Source organism: Sinohyriopsis cumingii, chromosome 14, assembly GCF_028554795.1.
Source record: "Sinohyriopsis cumingii isolate HCF-2022 chromosome 14, ASM2855479v2, whole genome shotgun sequence".
Classification (NCBI taxonomy): domain Eukaryota; kingdom Metazoa; phylum Mollusca; class Bivalvia; order Unionida; family Unionidae; genus Sinohyriopsis; species Sinohyriopsis cumingii.
In genome coordinates, this window is record NC_142974.1 from 102,750,429 (window position 1) to 102,770,682 (window position 20,254).

General features: G+C 35.8%; 1 protein-coding gene across 3 annotated transcripts in view; it reads left to right on the forward strand.

Moving 5' to 3' along the window:
• Nucleotides 1–18,465: 18,465 nt before the first annotated feature.
• Nucleotides 18,466–20,254, forward strand: part of LOC149784516 (uncharacterized) — a 51,916-nt gene continuing 50,127 nt past the window's right edge. For 2 of the 3 annotated variants that reach the window (XM_089932608.1, XM_089932610.1), the window contains exon 1: nucleotides 18,466–18,671. In XM_089932608.1, coding sequence (XP_089788734.1) covers nucleotides 18,606–18,671 — 66 coding nt within the window. In that variant the 5' untranslated portion in view covers nucleotides 18,466–18,605. The remainder of the gene's footprint in view (nucleotides 18,672–20,254) is intronic. The other variant, XM_089932609.1, reaches the window with a different exon arrangement.

The window sequence follows — 20,254 nt, forward strand, 5'->3', positions numbered from 1 at the left end:
CTCTTCTGCTGATATTAATTAAATTATTATGTTATAATAAAATGATACATCCAGAATCTCATACTGCAAGAACAGCTCGAGAACGATTGGAAGCAATTAAAAAATTTCTTCCTGTCAAAGACTCATTTAGAAAAAATCTACAAGCGCAGCAAGAAGCAAAAGTTGAGTACGAAGAAGACACTAAAAAACTATTTAAACCCGTCACTGCAGCTACTGAGAAAGTTACAACTGTCATCAAAGAAGATCTTCTTCCGGTATCAGAAAAAATAGCAAGAAGAACTAAACAGGCAAAGAAGATTTTACGAGACCTTCCAACTGACATAGCTGCAGCTCAACCTCCACCTGTTGGTGAGGAAATACTTGAAGGTATTGGAGAACTTCGTACTGAAGTCGCCAATGTGAGAAAAAAACTTGCATCTGAATCCAAATCAGCAGGAGAAAGCTTAAAATTAATTGCAAGATTTAACGAAGGAGTTGTTGAGGAAATTAGAAAAACTGAAAAAGAGAAATTACCTAAGATGATATTAGATAATATATCTAATAAATCTAATTTTTTAAAACCCTTTTATGGAAAAACAAATGATGATGATTTCATTAAATGGATATATCGCGTATATTACAATAAAAACAAGCTAGAGGTCAAGAATTTAAAAGACTTAATGAAGAAGTAAATAGACTTAGAGGGGGACGGGAACAACTAGGACAAGGAGAGTCCTCCCAGTATCAGCTTCCTCCACCTCTGCAACAAATAGAACAACAGCAATCTTCTTCGCCGCAGCAAAGGTTGAAGTCGGAAATTAAAAAGGCTAAAGAGTCACTTAAATCACCCCCCTCGAAGAAAATTCCTTCACCTTTACGTAAAATTTCTGCACCGAAAATGACATTTACACCGACAGATTCACCACCTGGATCACCCCCGGCCACCACTGAAGTACTTACTCCGGTAATGCAACCACCAGTATTTAAAACACCTCAAGATGAACCTAAAACAGGATCTGGTTTATGTCCTGATAATATCATCAATGACGTGTCACGGTTAGAAGTTCTCATAGGAGGAAAACGTGCCGGAAATAATTCACCAGAAATAACCAATGAAGCAGCTGATATTTGTCGGCGACTATTTCAAGGTGGTATCATGGATATTGGCGTTTACCGAGAACTTATTGATGAGCTCGTTGATGACTAGTTGTTAGATAAATGGTAAATAAAATAAAATGATTGTGCATAATAATCATCGTAAACCCACACAGGTTAGAGCGGTAAACTCACGATTACCAATCTATAGTGTTATTTACGGAAATGGACTTGGTGATGTTATTCAGGGATTATTTACAAGGATAGCTCCAAAAGTAGCACCTGTTGCAAAACAATTATCGATGAAGGCTATTGATATTGTTCGTGATAAAGCTCCTGGTGCAATTGTCAATGTTGCTGGTAAGGCGTTCTCGGCGATCAAGGAAAGACTAGCACGATTATTGCGACGAAAACAACAATCACCGGTGAAACTGGCAAGTACTGAGGTGATGCCCGCAGACGTAAGTAAAATAATAAATCAGGCTGCAAATCAAAAACTAGCGGCGATATCTGAAGAAGCAGAAAAAAATATAACAGCAAATTTAATAGCAGGAAGTGGTCTTCGTCGACGATGATCATCATTTGAAAAATGGTAACTATAATAAAAATGTTCAGGCGCGAATCAGACCAAGCATTTGATATGGAGGCACCTGTCCTTAAGTATGAATCTATACGTGATTATCAATTTTATTCTTATGACGCAAGACTACCAAATCAGCGAGGGAGAATCGAATTACAGGTTCATGATACAAGTAGATATTTCTTGCCCGCTGAGGCGTTTATTGAAGTAGAAGGTAGACTTGTAACGAATGTTGTAGCTAATACGCCATATGCTGCTAATTTGCGTGTTGGTTTTGTCAACAACGGGATCATGGCATTATTTAGTGGCGCCACATATATGATTGATGGAAAAAATATTGAATCAGTTCAGAATGATGTCGACGTTGCTACAACAATAATTGGTCTGGCGAGATATTCTGACGACTTTACAAGATCAGCTGGTCCAACAATGATGTTTGCCAAGGATATTACTGACAACGCTGATAATGTTCAGTATACCAAAATACGGACACCACAAAATACTGCAGTTAATCCACAACCAGTTGATTTTGAGCACGCAGACAGACCAGGTGCTGATTTTGATATTACAGGAACCGTTAATGCGACTTACAACCTGGGATTTGCAACACGCCGAACAGCGCTGTCGGGAGATAATAGAAATTTTTCGTGTGCAATTCCATTATCTCACATCTTTGGATTCTGCAGAAATGTTAGAAAGGTCATCTTTGGAGCTAAACACACAATTGTGCTCGTAAGAAAAGGTGATGATAATGATGCAATCTGGCGAGGTGCTGGTGTTGTTGCTGATGGTAAAGTAAATATATCAAAACTTTCACTGTGGATGCCAGTAATGACTCCATCTATTACTGAGGAACAAAAATTACTATCTTTTATGGATCAAGGCGGTAAATCATTGCTATCATGGTTAACAGTAACCACAGATGCTGCTCAAAGCAATATTAATGGTTTATTTACATGGCATATAGCATCACAACAGGGTGTTTCTGCACCACGACATATTTTTATTGCACTGCAAAATATTGACCGGATAAATGATCAAGAACGTTCACATATGATATTTGATAACCTTGGAGTTAGTGAAGTTTCCTTACGGATAAATGGACATCAAGAACCGGCTGAGGATATATTGTTAAATTTTGATCAAAATCATGTAGCGCGCGCATATCATCGTTTAATGTCATTCATGGGACGTGATCAAAATATAGATACCGGTTTGCAAATATCACAATTAGATTTTACAGGTCTATATCCGATTTATTATTTTTCACTAGAACATCTTGATTTATCCAAACAATCTGTTGTTGATATACACTTTCGAGCTCATGTTACTAACCCACCACCTGGTGGTGCCTTCTACAGAGCGATCGCGGTCGTACTTAGCGACAAAGCCATGTTACTTGAAGGTGGTAGTGGTCGAATGAGGGTCGTTGATGCACCGGTGGAAAATATTTAATCGTGTTATTTAGAAAAATATTATTTATATAAAAATGTCGTATAGTCATGTTAATGTTACTCTGACTCCCCGTCAGGTAAAAAAGCTTCAATCAAAAACCGCCAACAAATGCGGAACTAAACTATCACTAAAACGAGATCATATTAGTGGTGGTCCAAACAAATTATCGTTGACAAATAATCAGATTAAACATTTCAATAAAGCCCTAGAATCAAAAACTGGAGTTCAATTCCATCTCTCCCCGAGCGCCATCAAAGACATGGTTAAAACGGGTGGTATATTTCCACTACTTGCGGCCATTCCGGCATTAATAGCTGCAGCTGCTCCAGCCGTAGCAAAAGCAGCCGCGTTAGGTGCTGTTGGAACAGCCGCTGGAATGGCGCTAAAGAAAGCAACAGGGCAAGGATACAAAAAAAAGGGGCGCGGCTTAAGATTGCCAGGATCTCGTTGGGGGCGAGGCCTAAGGCTTCCAGGATCATTTCGTTAGACGTTCCAGCATCAAATTTTGATTTACTTAATGCCGCTAAAAAATTAAAAATATCTGCCTTTAGAGGTGTTTTTATGCGAGATCAATTACCGAAACAACCAAACAAACTAGAAACAGGTATTATTAATCTCGATGAACGTTCTGGACCTGGTACTCATTGGGTATCATACGCGGTTGACCCGCGTGGAATTGTTTATTTTGATTCGTACGGGTTAGCTCCATCTGTTGAATTTATCAAGTATGTCGCACCACTCCACGCAACAACCTCTGGTTGTAAAGTTTGGTATTCAACGCTACCCACACAAACAATGACAGATCCGCCAATATGCGGCCGTGAAGTAATTCATGTACTCGACGCTATATCAAAATCATCCAGGCCGCCACATAAAGTCGTGCACGATTATACAAGCAACCGATTTGTTGCGTAAGGCGTTTTAAACAACGGATCTTATATAATGGTTGATATTTACGGAAGATCTTCTTCACGCGTTAAGAAAAAGCCCGGCGACGTTGATCTGTCGAAGTATGTGACTAAGGATGACCTCGCTGATATCATGAACCTGGCTGGAGTTGACCCAGATGAAGTTGTTATTTTTCAGGATCGATATGGTAAACTAAAAACCAGCAATATCAAATGGAATGATATAGTCCGGCGAGTACTCGGTGCAATTACGGATAATATTCCCGTGTTTACTGACGGTGGTAGAATCAGAGATTCAAGTATGTCACTTAAAACCATCAGAGATGAAATTGCAAAAAGTGTTGCTAATCGCGTGAGAAACACCGGTGACACAATGATGGGTGAACTCAGCATGAACGGGAACAAAATAGTAGTTTTAAGAGATCCAACATCTGACGAAGACGCAGCAACAAAAAAATACGTCGACGTCAACTATGGCACCGTAGACGGTAAATTATCCACGTTACGGGCTGAGTATGACGTTCACGCAGGCGCTTTTGGAAGATTTCGAAGAAATTTTCAAAAAACCGATGATGCCATAGATAAATTCTTCGGTACTCCACGCGCCATTGACATGAAACTTTCTGATATCAAAACTGACCTAGACATGATCAAACAAAGACAGCAAAACATCGTAGCGGGAATTCCTGAGATTGTCAACAAAACAAATTTGATTAAAATTCCAGCTGCAATAACTCCCGGGCATATCACAAACATCGTATGCACGGTATCATCGGGATTTGCAACATGGTCGCAGAAAAATAATACTATCAAATATACCGCAACAGTCACTGGCGTGTACAGGCTGTCTGTGTTTAGTGCTGCAAAATTTGAAATATTTACAACGTTTCCATGGCGTCATTCCACCGACAGGTTTTCCGGGGTTGTATCTGCTGTATTAAATAGCGGAACCGAAGAAATATTTATTCTGGAAGCAGATGATAAGAAATTAACCGCAACATCTTTCTGGTGGTGTTTGGAATTTGTAGCTGAAACACCTCAATTGGTTACTGCATAAAAATATATATGGACGGTGCACAATACAGGTACAATCAAGCACGTGAATGGCAGGCGGCGCTAAAAGATCAAGTTGATCAATATACAGTAAAAGTAAAAAAATATCGACGACGATTGGTTATCGTTGATGTGATTGTTTATTCAGTATCCGCTGTTGTTGCTGGAACCGGTGTAATATTATCAGCGTTGACAACGATGGCACCAGTAGCTGTAACTATTTGTATTTCAGCAGCAACAACTATTGCAGGTGTGCTTAATATCATCACAAAAAAAATATGTACTTGTACGAACGAAAAATTATCCGATTACAAAATAAAATTACATACAGCGACGGTAGCATACTCGAAATTATCCTCGCTGTTATCAGCGAGTCTCAGTGATGGAATTATATCTGATTTCGAATTTTCAATGATAACCAAAATATACGACGAAGGTATTAAAGATACAAGTATCAATAATGACAGAATTACTCCAGCAGATCGTGACCAACACAACTCCGCTAAAGATAACGATGATCTCGGTAAGTTCAATTAATCCTGAATTTAGTGTTAATTTTCCCACTGCAATTCCAGTAAAAGAAATAGCACTAGCACAATTACGAGTATATTACAGCTGGCCAAATATCAGATCAAAATCATTTAATGGTACACCAGCAAATAATTCGCTTATATTTGCTAACAACAACAAACCCGATGGAACACCTGACTGGGTTGTTGTTGGAATACCAACCGGCAGTTACGAGATTGAAGAGATCAGTGAGGAATTTGCGCGTAGAATAAAATCAATAACGGGAAAAGAATCAAAAATATCAATTAATGTTCATGAACCCACCCTGTCCTCGACGATTGAAATAAACTCGCCTGATTATGCCGTTGATATTTATCAATCCACGATAAGATCCGTACTAGGTTGGCCTGAAATATCACCACCGATAACACCGATACCACCAGAACCGAAAAAGTCTGATTATGTCACGGATAGACAATCATATCATGAAATTAATCCATCATACGGGGAAGAACTACGTATTTTAAAAAATAAATCGATGCTCATCAGGTTTTTCGTTCTCAGTTATGATGAGTTATGGGCTTTTAACAATTCCGGGGAAAAAGCAAATAGTTTTAGTCTTCATCGGAGTGATATTATTAAATATTTTCAGGAAATCAATCAAGAATGTAAAAAACAACTAGATCAACTAAATCAATATTTTAACGAACATATTTTTGACATATCAGCGTCATCGCGTGAAAAAATCATCACGCGTGTGGAAATATTAAATCAGCTTATATCAGATATGGAATATTTTAATAACCGAATAGTTCAAGCGATGGTTAGTTTAGAATCATTTGAAGGATATGATGCAAAAAGATGGTTAGAAAAATATAAATTAACAGAAGCCGATGTACCAAATTTTAAATTTCCGGGGTATAGTGTAACCGAGTTAAGAAAATCTGTCAATGATGTCATTGATGAGTTTTTTCCTAAAATACTTGATGCATGGAGAAAATTAATTCCACCAGCAGTTGTTCTTAGATATGATAATGATCCACACGGCGGCGGAAGACACATATCTCCGGGGATCGTTAATATAACACCGACGGTCGCGGTCAATCTGGTTTGTGACGTAATCGATGGCAGCTATCAAATAGATCTCGGAAGATCAAATCAGGCTCAACAAGGATACATCCTGTACACGTTCACACCACAAGTTCCCCCTGGAAGTTTAATCGTGCAAGAACCAACTAATCCTGTGTATTTACGGTGTCACAATAATATGTTAACACGAATCAATTTTAAACTCACAGACCACCTTAATCGCTTAATTGACATACGTGAAGAAGAGCTTGTAATAAATCTGTATGTAAAGTCGTAAGACTTTTGTCGTAAGACTTTATCGTAGATCTTTATGTAATGCAGGGTTTACCAACTCACCCATCAGAGTTATAAATAAATAATAATTCAGAAATAAAATAATAATTCAGAAATAAATAATTTGTAAAATTAAGAAATTTGTACAATTTTATGTTTTTGATGGGGTAAATGGTACTCAAATTAAGAAATTTGTACAATTTTGTAAATTTGATGGGGTAAATGGTAGTCAAAATTAAGAAATTTGCACAATTTTATGTTTTTGATGGGGTAAATGGTAGTCAAAATTAAGAAATTTGTACAATTTTGTTAAATTTCAGTAAAAAAAAACCAAATTAATTCAGTAAATAAATAAGTTAATTCAGAAATAAATAAATTAATTCAGAAATAAATAATTTGTAAAATTAAGAAATTTGTACAATTTTATGTTTTTGATGGGGTAAATGGTAGTCAAAATTAAGAAATTTGTACAATTTTATGTTTTTGATGGGGTAAATGGTACTCAAATTAAGAAATTTGTACAATTTTGTAAATTGATGGGGTAAATGGTAGTCAAAATTAAGAAATTTGCACAATTTTGTAAATTTCAGTAAAAAAACAAATTAATTCAGAAATAAATAATAAATAAGAATCTTTGATTCTAAGTACCAACTAGCCAATCAGAGTTATAAATTGCATAAATAAGAATCTTCGATTCTAAATACCAACTAACCCATCAAATTCAGAAATAATATTTCTGATCAAAGATCTCAGTCATCTTCATCGGAATTACTACTCTGGATCGTTTCACCAGTAACGAAGTTACTCTCTAACATAATTTTTCTTAATAGTCTTATGCGAGTACTAATCGTTTTCTTTGCCTCATACTCGTGGGATAATAACGATTTAATTCTTTCTACGGCGGCAGAGAGAGGAACGAACTCCTTCACATGATCATCTTCTACGGTAGCTAGCGACTGAAACATTGCCGCCTGAATCCGTTTCATGAGCCTGTATTCAGATGATAGTGTGTGTGTCCCCTGGGTTTTACGTTCTTGTAAAATCTCAAAGTCAGAAACTATTTTTTCAGGATTTAGTTCATCAGATATATTAATTCCATCTTTTTTCAATTTTTTAATAGCAACAATTACATCATTGATATTTTCATGGTTCATTATATAATATATAAATCTTTAAAATAAAAAAAATATCCCTAGAACACCTATCGAGTGTTTAGCGAGTTCGTCGGGATGTTTCAGGGACAGCACAACATATACAATGAAATGGTTATATACAATGAAATGGATATATACAATGAAATGGTTATATACAATGAAATGGTTATATACAATGAAATGAATATATACAATGAAATGGTTATATACAATGAAATGGTTATATACAATGAAATGGTTATATACAATGAATGAAGAGCCCCTATCGAGTGTATTAGCGAGCTCAGATTATGAATTGGACGGCACAAACATATAACTAACTAAGGAAATGGATATATACAATGAAATGGTTATATACAATGAATGAAGAGCCCCTATCGAGTGTATTAGCGAGCTCAGATTATGCATTGGACGGCACAAACATATAACTAACTAAGGACAGTACAAAGATACACGCTCAGCAAAAACCCACCCACAATAATTAATCCAGTGGGTGATACGAAAATATGTATCACCCACAAGTCAATATTGTGGGTAGGAATTTTGCTGAGCGGGGGGGGGGGGGGTTGCGGTTCCCCCCACTATTATAAAAATCGCAATTATGCGTACACCACCGACAAATTGTCAGCCATGGGGGTTTGATCCTGGACCTCGAGCGTCACAGTCCAATACCATACTGATTAAGCTATCAAACCTTGTTACGAACATATGTTTTGGAAGTTAATATATAGTTAAGCTATATAGCTAAGGAACCAATATTTACACTAAACAGCGGTTTCTGAATAATAACAGTTTCTGAATAACAACAGTTTCTGAATAATAACAGTTTCTGAATAATAACAGTTTCTGTATTTATAACAGCGGTTTCTGAATAACAACAGTTTCTGTATTTATAACAGCATTTTTCCTAAGCAGACTGCGAATCAATAATAACGGTGGCATGAACACACCTGCAGATCGATTACCATGACAACGGTTTCTGTTCTACACACAGCTTCCTGCGGATCAATAACATTGTCATGATCTCTCGTAATGTTGTATGATGGGAAATATTTAAAAACCATAAATAATACTTCTACGAGTAATTAATTACGATGTAATTAGTTAAACTAATTACGATCATAAAAAATCAAAATCTACGAAGAAAACTATATATTACAAAGTAATCTCCCTTTTATATAATCAAAATTCAGTAGTGTATGGAGGACCTACTGTGACATAAATTAAAAAAATTAATTCAATGTGGTGATGATAGTTAATAATGTGGTGATGATAATTATTGATACTGAAAGATGATTTTCTGCTTATATTTTTTCGATAAAGCTGTTTTATATATATTTTCTGCCACTCTTTGTACTGATTGCGAGTGAATATCAAAATATTTTGCAGCTGAATGCATTGAACGAAATATTATTTCTTCACCAGTTTCTATGTTTGTGGAAATTACCGCCCTCTTTCCGATTGTCTTACATCTTATTCTCGCTGTATGTGACAACACGAAGGTTGGATAAATTATTGTTTTGAGGATTCCCATCAATATGATCAATAACAAGACCGTCATTGATCATCCCATTATGACATTCATACGTAAATCTATGACACAGATAATGTTTCTTTCCAATTGTAAATCTAAGATAACCAAAATTATTAATATAACCAACTTGTCTCTTCAACTTGCAGTGTCTGATGATACCATTAATATTTGATTCATAGTTTGTTATGACAGGATGTGGGACAAATATATTTTGCTCCATTATAATAATAGTATACGTTTAAATCATTGTTTGTCTGAAATCTTGATATATAATCCTCCACGGATTTTATAGCGTTTTCACCGCTATTATTTTTTTTGTCATAATATCTTTTAAGTTCTCTGAACCGTTTTCCGCCGCACTTTCCACATAATTCTGTTTTGCCTCGCACTCCAATACCACACCGTAGACATGGTATTGGTCCTAGACTTCCTCGTCGTATGTTTTGTGAGTGCATCCAACAAAATTCCTTTCTACAGGATTTGTTGCATCGATTTACTGAGCCGATCATCAACCATCTACATTGAGACATATATATATATATATATATATATATATATATATATATATATATATATATATATATATATATATATATATATATATATATAATTTTCTTTATTTAAATATTTGTTTTAATTATATGAACGAGTTTGAGAGATTATCCCAAACTAGGCCTGTTAAATATAAATTCAACCTTGACAGATTATCTTCTGACTTGCCAGTACGAGATTTGGTTGATCCGAAAAATAAAAGTTTGATCTCGAAAATTCACGACGCCAAGAAAGAATTTTACACGGATGGTGCATCTCATACATGGTCAACGTTCAAGATTATACGCCTTGACAAAGTCAGTGTCGACAAAGTCACGGACGCCACAATGAACGACAAGCGAGCGGCAACTATCATTAACTACATCGCTGAATACGAGGGCAATCAAAAATATTTCTTCAGAGTAAAATTTATTGTATTAACAGAAACAGGTAGTTGGATTATCCGTGACAAATATGATCCTGTCCTTGGTAATAATAAAACTATCATATTAAGTAAAAATTCCAGACCGGGTCTACTGACGGGTATTGACAAACCGTATTATGAACGAGCGTATCCTGTTACAGCGGTTATTTATGGAATTTATGAGATAAATAAAAAACCCAACGTTGATAAACTAGCGCCGATGAAATTTTCAAGGTTAAATTGTGTAGCCGAACGAGTAATAGAACACTTTACAAACGCGATGCGTGGAAATGGATTAACTGATTTAAGGCGTGAAAAAATAAACTCGTGGGCTGATTCAGTTAAGGATACCGGTGCTACAATAAAAGATGTTGCTGAGTTAGGAAAAATATTAAAATTTCCAATAACTGTGGCGACAATAACGGGAGAAGTACTGTACCAGTCGAAATATAAATCGAAGGGAACTCCAATAAATATTATCGATCATAACGCGCACGCATGGACTAACGCGGTAACAATATTTCCACGTGATCGAACTGTTAGATTTTACCCCACAGATATGTTTGATTTTATTAAAGAAATAAGTAAAACCGATCCTGTATCGGTATGGTTATTTAAAAGTAATGAGGAGGGTGAATTTGATCAGTTTGTCAAACCGAACGGTGAAATATATCGCACAGAATCCCTCCATGACGAGATGAAAAATCTCGCGACGTTTTTCAAGTACAAGCACGCGGAAAATACTGACAAATTACTAACTAATTGTTTTACCGTTCCATCTGTTGCGGCTCATTTCGCCAGAGAGAGAAATTCATGGAAACCAACACGATTTGATTTACTCGAGGACGTACGCGCAAGTTGCGTCGAATATGGACATGGCGGATTATGGAATACCAAATACAATTACAATGATGTTATTTCGGTTGATATGGTTGCATGTTATCCAGGAAGTTTTCTGGGATACGGAGATTGTTCTGTGTACTTTGAAAGATTTGGTCACCCTACAAACGAGATGACGCGAGTGGCAATTAATGGACCATTACCTGATTTTGATCTGACTGGATTCGCCTGTATTGAGTCATTCGAGTTTAACGAAAATCTTCACAAGATTTGTTATGTTTGGTTTGGCAGACATTTTTGTGAAAAACGTTGGGCACCTATAGTTTTGTTACGATATATGCTAGATTGTATGATACTGACATCGTTGGTGGTCAGTGAGGCAATTATATCATATCATGCACAGACCAAAGTTTGGTTGCCCATGTCAGATTCTGAAGTTATCAGCGAGTTTAAGGATGTTTCCGAAGATGATATTCCTAATAAACTCAAAACCGCAAAAGATCTCGGTAGAAAAATTATAGGTAAATTTACTCAAGGTGGTGCATATGATTATAAAAGACATCACGCACGATTAATTCTAGATGATGCCGAGTACGATTTTATAATCGCTGATACAACAGCGAAAAATATATTTGTAAATCGAGAGAGTGTTTATTTATCCGACGGAACAAAATTAGGTGCGATCGTTAGTTACATAAATGACGTATCCCCACAATATACTCATCTAAGATCTTCCATGTTGGCTTATGTTTCTATAAATTTATTATCGATGATTAATAGATTTCCTGAGACCGCAGTCAGAGTCGCAACGGATTCGTTTTATATTTCAAGTAAATATTTAGAACTTGTCATGAAATTTACAAGTAATGATGAACGATGGGGTTCGTGGAGAATAAAAAAGGAACTATTACACAATTACACAGAATCAGCAGATGTTCCAATGAGAGATTTTTATCGTGAGGGTAATAAAATATCAGAAATGTCGAAAGCACCATCGTTGAGTGATCCAATAACCAGATATAAGACAGTATATCTCAATGGACCTGGTGGATGCGGCAAAACAACTCGAACGATTAATGTTTTTAGAAATTCAGATATAATCGTGCTGACACCCACACATAGACTCGCGCGTGAGATGAAACAGCGGCAAGTACAATCGTGTACGTATCATAGTTTCTTTCGGTGGCGCGGAGATACATGGACTCCTGAACGGATGGGAGAAAAATATATACCTAAAATAATTATTTGGGATGAGATATGCACGGTCTCATTGGATACATTAAAAATGTTTCTTGATTGGTTGTTGACAAAAAATACCGCCATAATAATGTGTGGCGATCATGGTCAACCGCCGCCCTTTGTTGGACCATCTCCACATGATTGGTTAAAAAATTTCGTTGATTATTACGAAGAAATAGATGATGATCATAGAGCTCTTGATGCAAATTTGAGGGAGTTTAAAAAATTAATCAGATTACAATCAAACAAAATTCAGTGTGAAATAATACGTGGAGTGATCTCAGAGACATCAATGAGTGATTTTTTGAAATTATGGAGACCCACCGATTTGATCGTAGCAAGTAGAAAAATAATCAGAGACGCTTTACAACAGCAGTTATTTCAACTACATAAAGAAAAATATTCAGAATTACCCGTACCGTTGTGTTATAGACCATCAGATACACGAAAACAGAATATTAATGTTGATATTCCAGGACAGACTGAGAATCAAAATCTCGTATTAAATGATATTGTCGCCGTTGATATCAGTGTGGTTGAAGATGCATTACGCGCTGACAAATCTCCATGGGTGTTGGGATACACCATGACGATCCACTCGTCTCAGGGATTAACTATTTCTGACACACGAGTCTGGATTGTAGACGATCGCATCGAGTGGTCAAATTTAGTTTATTTAGCGGTATCGAGGGTCAGAAATATATCTCAATTACGTAGAATCATAATTCCTGAAATCGTTGATAAATTTAACATCATCGATGATGATATAATAAGAAAAAAATTAATCGGATACAAACAATCTGATAAAAAAAATAAACGTGACTTTGATCTTGATGTTGAATTTATTATTGAGTTAAAACAGCAGCAGAATAATCATTGCACCAGTTGTAATTGTATAATGTTATGGCGGTATTCGAGTAATGATTCAAGACAATTTACCGTAGATAGAAAAGATAATAGTCGCGGTCATACACGAGAAAATACCATGTTAACCTGTCTTGAGTGTAATCGACGTAGAGGCGCTAGTTAAGTGATCGAAATCACCGGAGTGATTTTGGTGGTAGTTGTGTATCCGCGGGAATTATTTGTAGTTGTTCACGTGTAAATCCACGTTGAGGAGCGGCCGAATCTAATCTGTAGATTGCAGGTCTGGAAACGCCTACGTTTCTCCCGGTGGATCTTGTCACGGTAGATATTTTGTGTGTGGTAACACTCCAAATAGGATCAGTCGCTCTCGCTTTACCACCTTCAAGTTCACCAGGCTCATATAAATATCTGACTGTAACATCACCTAATATTTTTTGTTTTCCAACATCTTTTCGTTGTGTTGGTATATTTATTTTTGTGACCGCGCTAATGGGTTTCATGTTGGTTGTTCGTGTGATCTCATTATTTAATGCAGCTATCACGCCTGGTAATCTTGCAACCCATTCGCGAGATCTTTTATCCTGAATAAATTCCCTCGCGTATTGATATCCAAATAACCGCTCAGCAAGTGTTCGATTAAATCGCTCAACAATTGCTTGATCACGGTGAATTGCAGTATGACCTCGTCGTATTTTGGTATTATGTTGTTTCATCAACGATGATACTGGACCAAGAAATTCCTTACCAGGATCAACCTGTAGTAGCTGTGGCCATCGTAGACCACCTTGTGGTCCACCGCCTCGTTGATAAATTCGTTCAAACGCATCGGCTACTTCAGATGATGTTTTCGCTGATAGCGGCTCTGCTTCTTTATATCTACTTGCAACATCAACTACGGTTAACGCGTATTTGTACGTTTTTCCACGCACAGTATCATGCGGTAAAAACAGAATATCAGCTTGATGAACTTTATTAGGAACACTGACATCGAAATACGCGTACTGAATTTGTTTAGGACGTGGTAGATAAATTTGCCATATTGCCTGCCTGGACAACCACGCTTTAGCAGTAGAATGTTTAACCGCCGCTGCATCAGCGAGTTTACCAATTGCTGCTTTGCCTCTCCAGTATCCAACTGGTGAATAATAAATTGATTCCATTATTAATTACCAGCCCCAATCGCTAATTTACCTTTCATCGAGGATCTTACTAACCAATTAGCTAATGATTCTCTGATATTTTTATTTTTTATAGAATTTAATGAATGAATTAATTTTACATCTGCAATATGCCTATCTTGTAGATTTTGACTTTTATAAGCTACATCATGAGCATGACAAGCTCGATCAATAGCGTTTACTGGTTCCTCGCCTGGTTTTGGTTGATCTTGATCATCGAGCCTGATATCGAGTCGAGTACCAGGACCGCAATAATTATATCCTGGTAGATGTTTTCCTCCTGGATATTTAGCCCATGGAGTACCTGGAAACTTTGACATCAAATTAGCAATATCACCACCGCGCTTATTAGGTAAAAACGAAAATTTCTTTCTACCGCACACAGAACATTTTCCACCGTACGCTATTTTTTTATTTTTTGTTATAACTGTAGCTAAATCAGTAGTTGGAGTTTTAACTTTACAGCGTAAACAATATAAATTCATGTTATAATATATATGGATATAATTGATTTCTCAGCAACTCGGCAGCGAGAGCCAGTTAAACACCATCCTGCGCAACCGAACTCCATCAGAATGATTATCATAGGACCATCTGGATCGGGTAAGACGCAATTATTACTTAATCTGATAATGAGATGGTTGAAATGGGATAAATTATATTTAGTAGCACCATCCGTTGATGATCAACGATGTTATGATGTACTTAAAGATTTCAATGAAAACGCACGATTACTGGATGAGGATAATGATGTTATAGAGTTTATAACCGATATTGATGAAGCACCATCCGTAGATTCCATAGACGGATTTATTAATAATTTAGTTGTATACGACGATGTGATGCTAGATAAACAATCAAATCCAGCCAGAATATTTTCCCGAGGGAGACATAAAAATACAGACGTGATCTATGTTACTCAACGATATACACAAATTCCGAAGGTGATCAGAGACAACTGCAACATTTTAGTTGTGTTTAATGGCGTAGACACACACACGTTGCGAAATATTCATCAAACTTGGTGTGGTGGTGACATGGATATAATTAAATTCAAAAATTTCTTCTCACGAGCGCAAGCTACTCCGCATGGATTTATAACAATAAATTTACATGATCCAAGAACAAGATATCGTGTGGGTCTTGATAAAATATTTGGGTAACAGGGGAGCAGCAGAGAGGGGTGATGATAAAATTAAATTGAATTAAATAGATATCATTAATATAATGAACAACTGTGCGTGGCTGCGTCAAGGAACAACAGATAAATGTAATAAAAAATGCCGTGGAGAATATTGCAAGAAACATAATTATCTTATAAAGAAAAATCCTCATGCTGGTCCACGAAGTTGTGTTGGATGTAACAACGGCGTTAGAGGATTATATCAGATTTGTAAAAATTGCGGTGGAGATCGATACAGAAGTTTGATGATATATTATAAACACAGAAAGAACATAAATCCAAAAATAGAAAAACCACCATCAGAACTTGAATATTACTTGAAACATAGAACAAATAAAGATGAAACAGATGAAGATGAAACAGATGAGGAAAAACGACAGCGAGAACGCGTTGAAAAATATTCATCAAACTTGGTATGGTGGTAAATTAATAGCAGCAGAGAGGGTACCTACCAACGTTGGTCGTCAAAAAAATAAACAAGAAATAAATAAACACGTAGAGTACTTTATTTTTTCAGCTACTATTTCGAACTGAGGTTTTATTAGTACAATCGGTCATTACAGAAATAAAACATCTCAAGGAAAAGTTCATTTGTAAAATCTTGACCTTTCTACGAGATGATTTTATTTGTTTGTTTTATTTGTTTTGTCGGAATTCTATGGTCTGTTCACCCTCTCTGCTGCTCGTGGTCATTGTACATGGTTTACTAGCTGGTCAAAGGGACGTAACGTCATAAAGAAGCAACTGTTGTCAGTTAAATATATTCGGCAAAATCTAATTCGCATAACTAAAGTATAATGCAGCTTCATTTTTATGCTCAATCTCAGACAATACTGTTGGGCTTTCTTGGGGTGGGGGGGGGTGCGTGGGGCAGTTTGGGGATTTTGCTGCAAGTCTAAATTTGACAGAAACACACAATCAGGGATCGCACTGCATGATAGGACATCCTGCATTTGCATCTCTCATGGGATATATAAAAATAAAGAAAAGTTTTTTATATACAAAAATGGAAAATATTTCACAAGCAATCAACAACAATGCGTATAAATTTTTTTTTTTTTTGCATTTATTTATTTCGTTTATTTGTTTATTTTTGCAGCAGTTAAAGAACGATAGAAGAATCGTTAAAATAAATTCTGATTGTTAACTAAAATATGTTCTACAACGATATTAAAAATGAAGACTCTAATTGTCGAAAGAGACGTAATAGGTGCCAATATGATTAGAAATATGTCCTTCTTCAATAATACAATGGCATCGGATCACGTAAGAGTTAGAATTAAAACATGTATTTTAAGTAAATCAGTGTCACCGCCAGATATTCTTTGTTTACTACCTTACCTGTTTCTTCAGAATATTTAAACACGTGAATTTACACGTATGCCCATGTCAAACGTATATACATGTGTGTGTGTGTGTGTGTGTGTGTGTGTGTGTGTGTACATGAACAAGTAAGCCTGTCTGGCCATGTACCGTTACGATATTTATTGCTGTTACGGCCGTGCGGGAATGACGGGCTCGGGGGGAGGGGACATCATGCACTGTACCGGAAAGAATTACATATACTTGCACCACAGACACATTAAGCTTTTATTGAATATCGGATATTGTAAATAATTGCAATAATTTCACTAGAGGTATTATTTCAACAAACCAGTGAATTTAAGACAAATCCAAGTAAACAAGCAAAAACAATGTAGTAAAATAAAATGGATTTAAAAATCCTAGCAAACAAGAATGACCAGTCTATTAATATAAAATGTACGTGCTAGTCCAAGCAAATAAGCAAGAAGAGTCTAGTTACAAATATGCGTACTCATTCGTACCTCCGGATTATGTATGTATGTGTGTGTGTGTGTGTGTGTGTGTGTGTGTGTGTGTGTGTGCAGGTAGGTAGGTAAGATGATAGGTTGGTATGTATGTATGTATGCCTGCCTGTCTGTCTGTCTGTCTGTTGTTTATCATCATTTGCATATTAAGTCAAATACAAAAGTGCATATGACTTTTGTGAAGAAATCACTTTCAAAATTGCAGCTTTATCAACGCCATAAAATGTAGCAAAACTAAATTTCCCCCGAAAAATCTGTTATCTTCACTACTTTTTTGACACCTTTTGGGTCTGCTTAATGTCGATTTCCTTATGAATTTAGCGATGACACATACATTTCAAAACAATAAATGTTGTTCAGCTATATATCAGCGTTTACATGTTTTATTTTATTTTGGTTTTAATAGTTTTAATATTTTAAGAATGTAGTTCATTTAGCAGAACGTATGACTTGTAATCCAGTGTTTGTGGGTTTGATACTCTCCCGGTCCTCCCCTGGTCGGATGTTTTCGTGTATCATTGGCAAATCCACTTAGGTCTTATTTCCTCGATATGTAATGTAATAAGAAGACGAGAGCGCCATTACAAACCAGCCAACTAAATTTCACTCCTGTCTAAGATGCATTTGTCGTATAATAAATGTGTTCTTCTCTGCATAATTATAGCTGATATATAATATAATGTATAATTAAAGTTTACCTGGCGTCTAATGACTAGATAAGTAATTTTGTAATTATAATTATCCACAAGCGTGCGTCTACGTCACATGTCTTGTACTTGCGCGACATCCGTCACTGTAACGGAAACTCGTGACATGCAGTGAGAAACGATCTAAATGTCCGAAGACCCCGGATCCTGGAACAATTACAAGACAAGGCCGAAAACATGGACCTAACGTATCTGCTGGCTGTAGGATTTTGTTGTTTTATATCTTTAATATCGGCACAACAGGTAAGATTTATACCTACTTCGTTTATTCTTTTTATATTATACAGTTTTCTGTGCTTTAATCTTTCATTCTTGGAGATATGAGGTAATTTCATGAATGTGATTCAATGTTTCTCTGCTATATTTGTCGCCTTTGCTTAAGAAATTCTTGAAAAAAGAAAACAGGGCTCCATTTTCATCTCATGCTAGAACTCAAGTAGATTTTTGTGTGTTTTGTAATAATAGTACGTGCATATAACTTGAGAATATATATGTAACTATATATTTATTTTATTTTATTATTTATTTTATAATGTATTAAGTATAAAATCAATATACTAAATGTTTTTATGGTTTCTCCCTTATTCATCTTTCAACTGGTTGTACCGTTTTTACTGGAATGTCATGGTAGGGTAACTAACAAGCGAATTCATCGCCCTAAATAGCTGTGACTTTTCTATCTATAGTACACGTATACATTGTCTCCTTCTTTAGTAGCCAGACGATTCTCTATATCCGTTCGTGTCACTTGTAAAGAACAAAAGTAGAAATTTGCGACAATTTTTTTTATACCAAAATAATTAAAGAAAATAAAATGGTTAGGAATAACTTTATTGAAGTTTTTCTGTTTTCCACAAGATAAAAGTCGCATCATTTAATGATTGATAAAGATGTTGGCATGCTCATCTGAAATATATTACACAAAAATTTGAAACCTTTCGTTTTTCGTACAAGTAAATCATTCTACCGCTATCTAACTGTCGATAATAAGACATTTTGAAATACTAACTTTGTAGTCCTGCTTTATTTCCCATGAATTTTGTCTGTCCGACCGTAGGAATTGGTAAGAATGCGTCCTTAGCAATTCATAGATACTAAGACAACGAATATCTCATGTTTGAACGAAAATCGATAGAATTTTGTGCATTTGAAAGACAGTGAATTCGTTCCTGTGACAATTACTGTTTTAATGAGACCTGAAAATAACAAAACCATATACAGAAAACAGGCTGAGTTTATTTCAATGATATTGTCAAATTTGTAATATTAAGTTAAAGCAGAATAATTTGTTAAGTTTCTGAATAAACACGTATTTGTGAATTTGTTAAGTTTCAACATATTGTTAGTTGCTAAATTATGCAAACGGAATGGGGCTACAAGGTATAACAACATTAGATAAAATCATTTCCCATAGCCATTATTCAAACATGACAAACAACAGACTGGAAAAGTAAAAGAAACACAAAAAGCAGTGAAATATGCTAAAAACTAAATGATACCCGTTCGAGAAAGAAAAAAAAACGATATTCAAAACAAGTAAACACTGACGTTATTAAGCTTCGGAAAGAAGAGAGGTTAGTATGTAGTGCACCCACATCAACTACCAATTTTGTCAGTGTACTGTAAAAGGAAATAAAATCTAACCACCCACCCACCCACCAAATTTTTTATATTTATTTCTCTCTGTATTGTATAATCATATGTTACACCTCCATATTTGCATCCTGTTCGTATAACTGTAAATTTGTGCATGCACATTGCATTCTGCACTGCATATTTCAATTTGTATTTTAACTCCAATATCCAAGTCTGAGCATAAACACAGT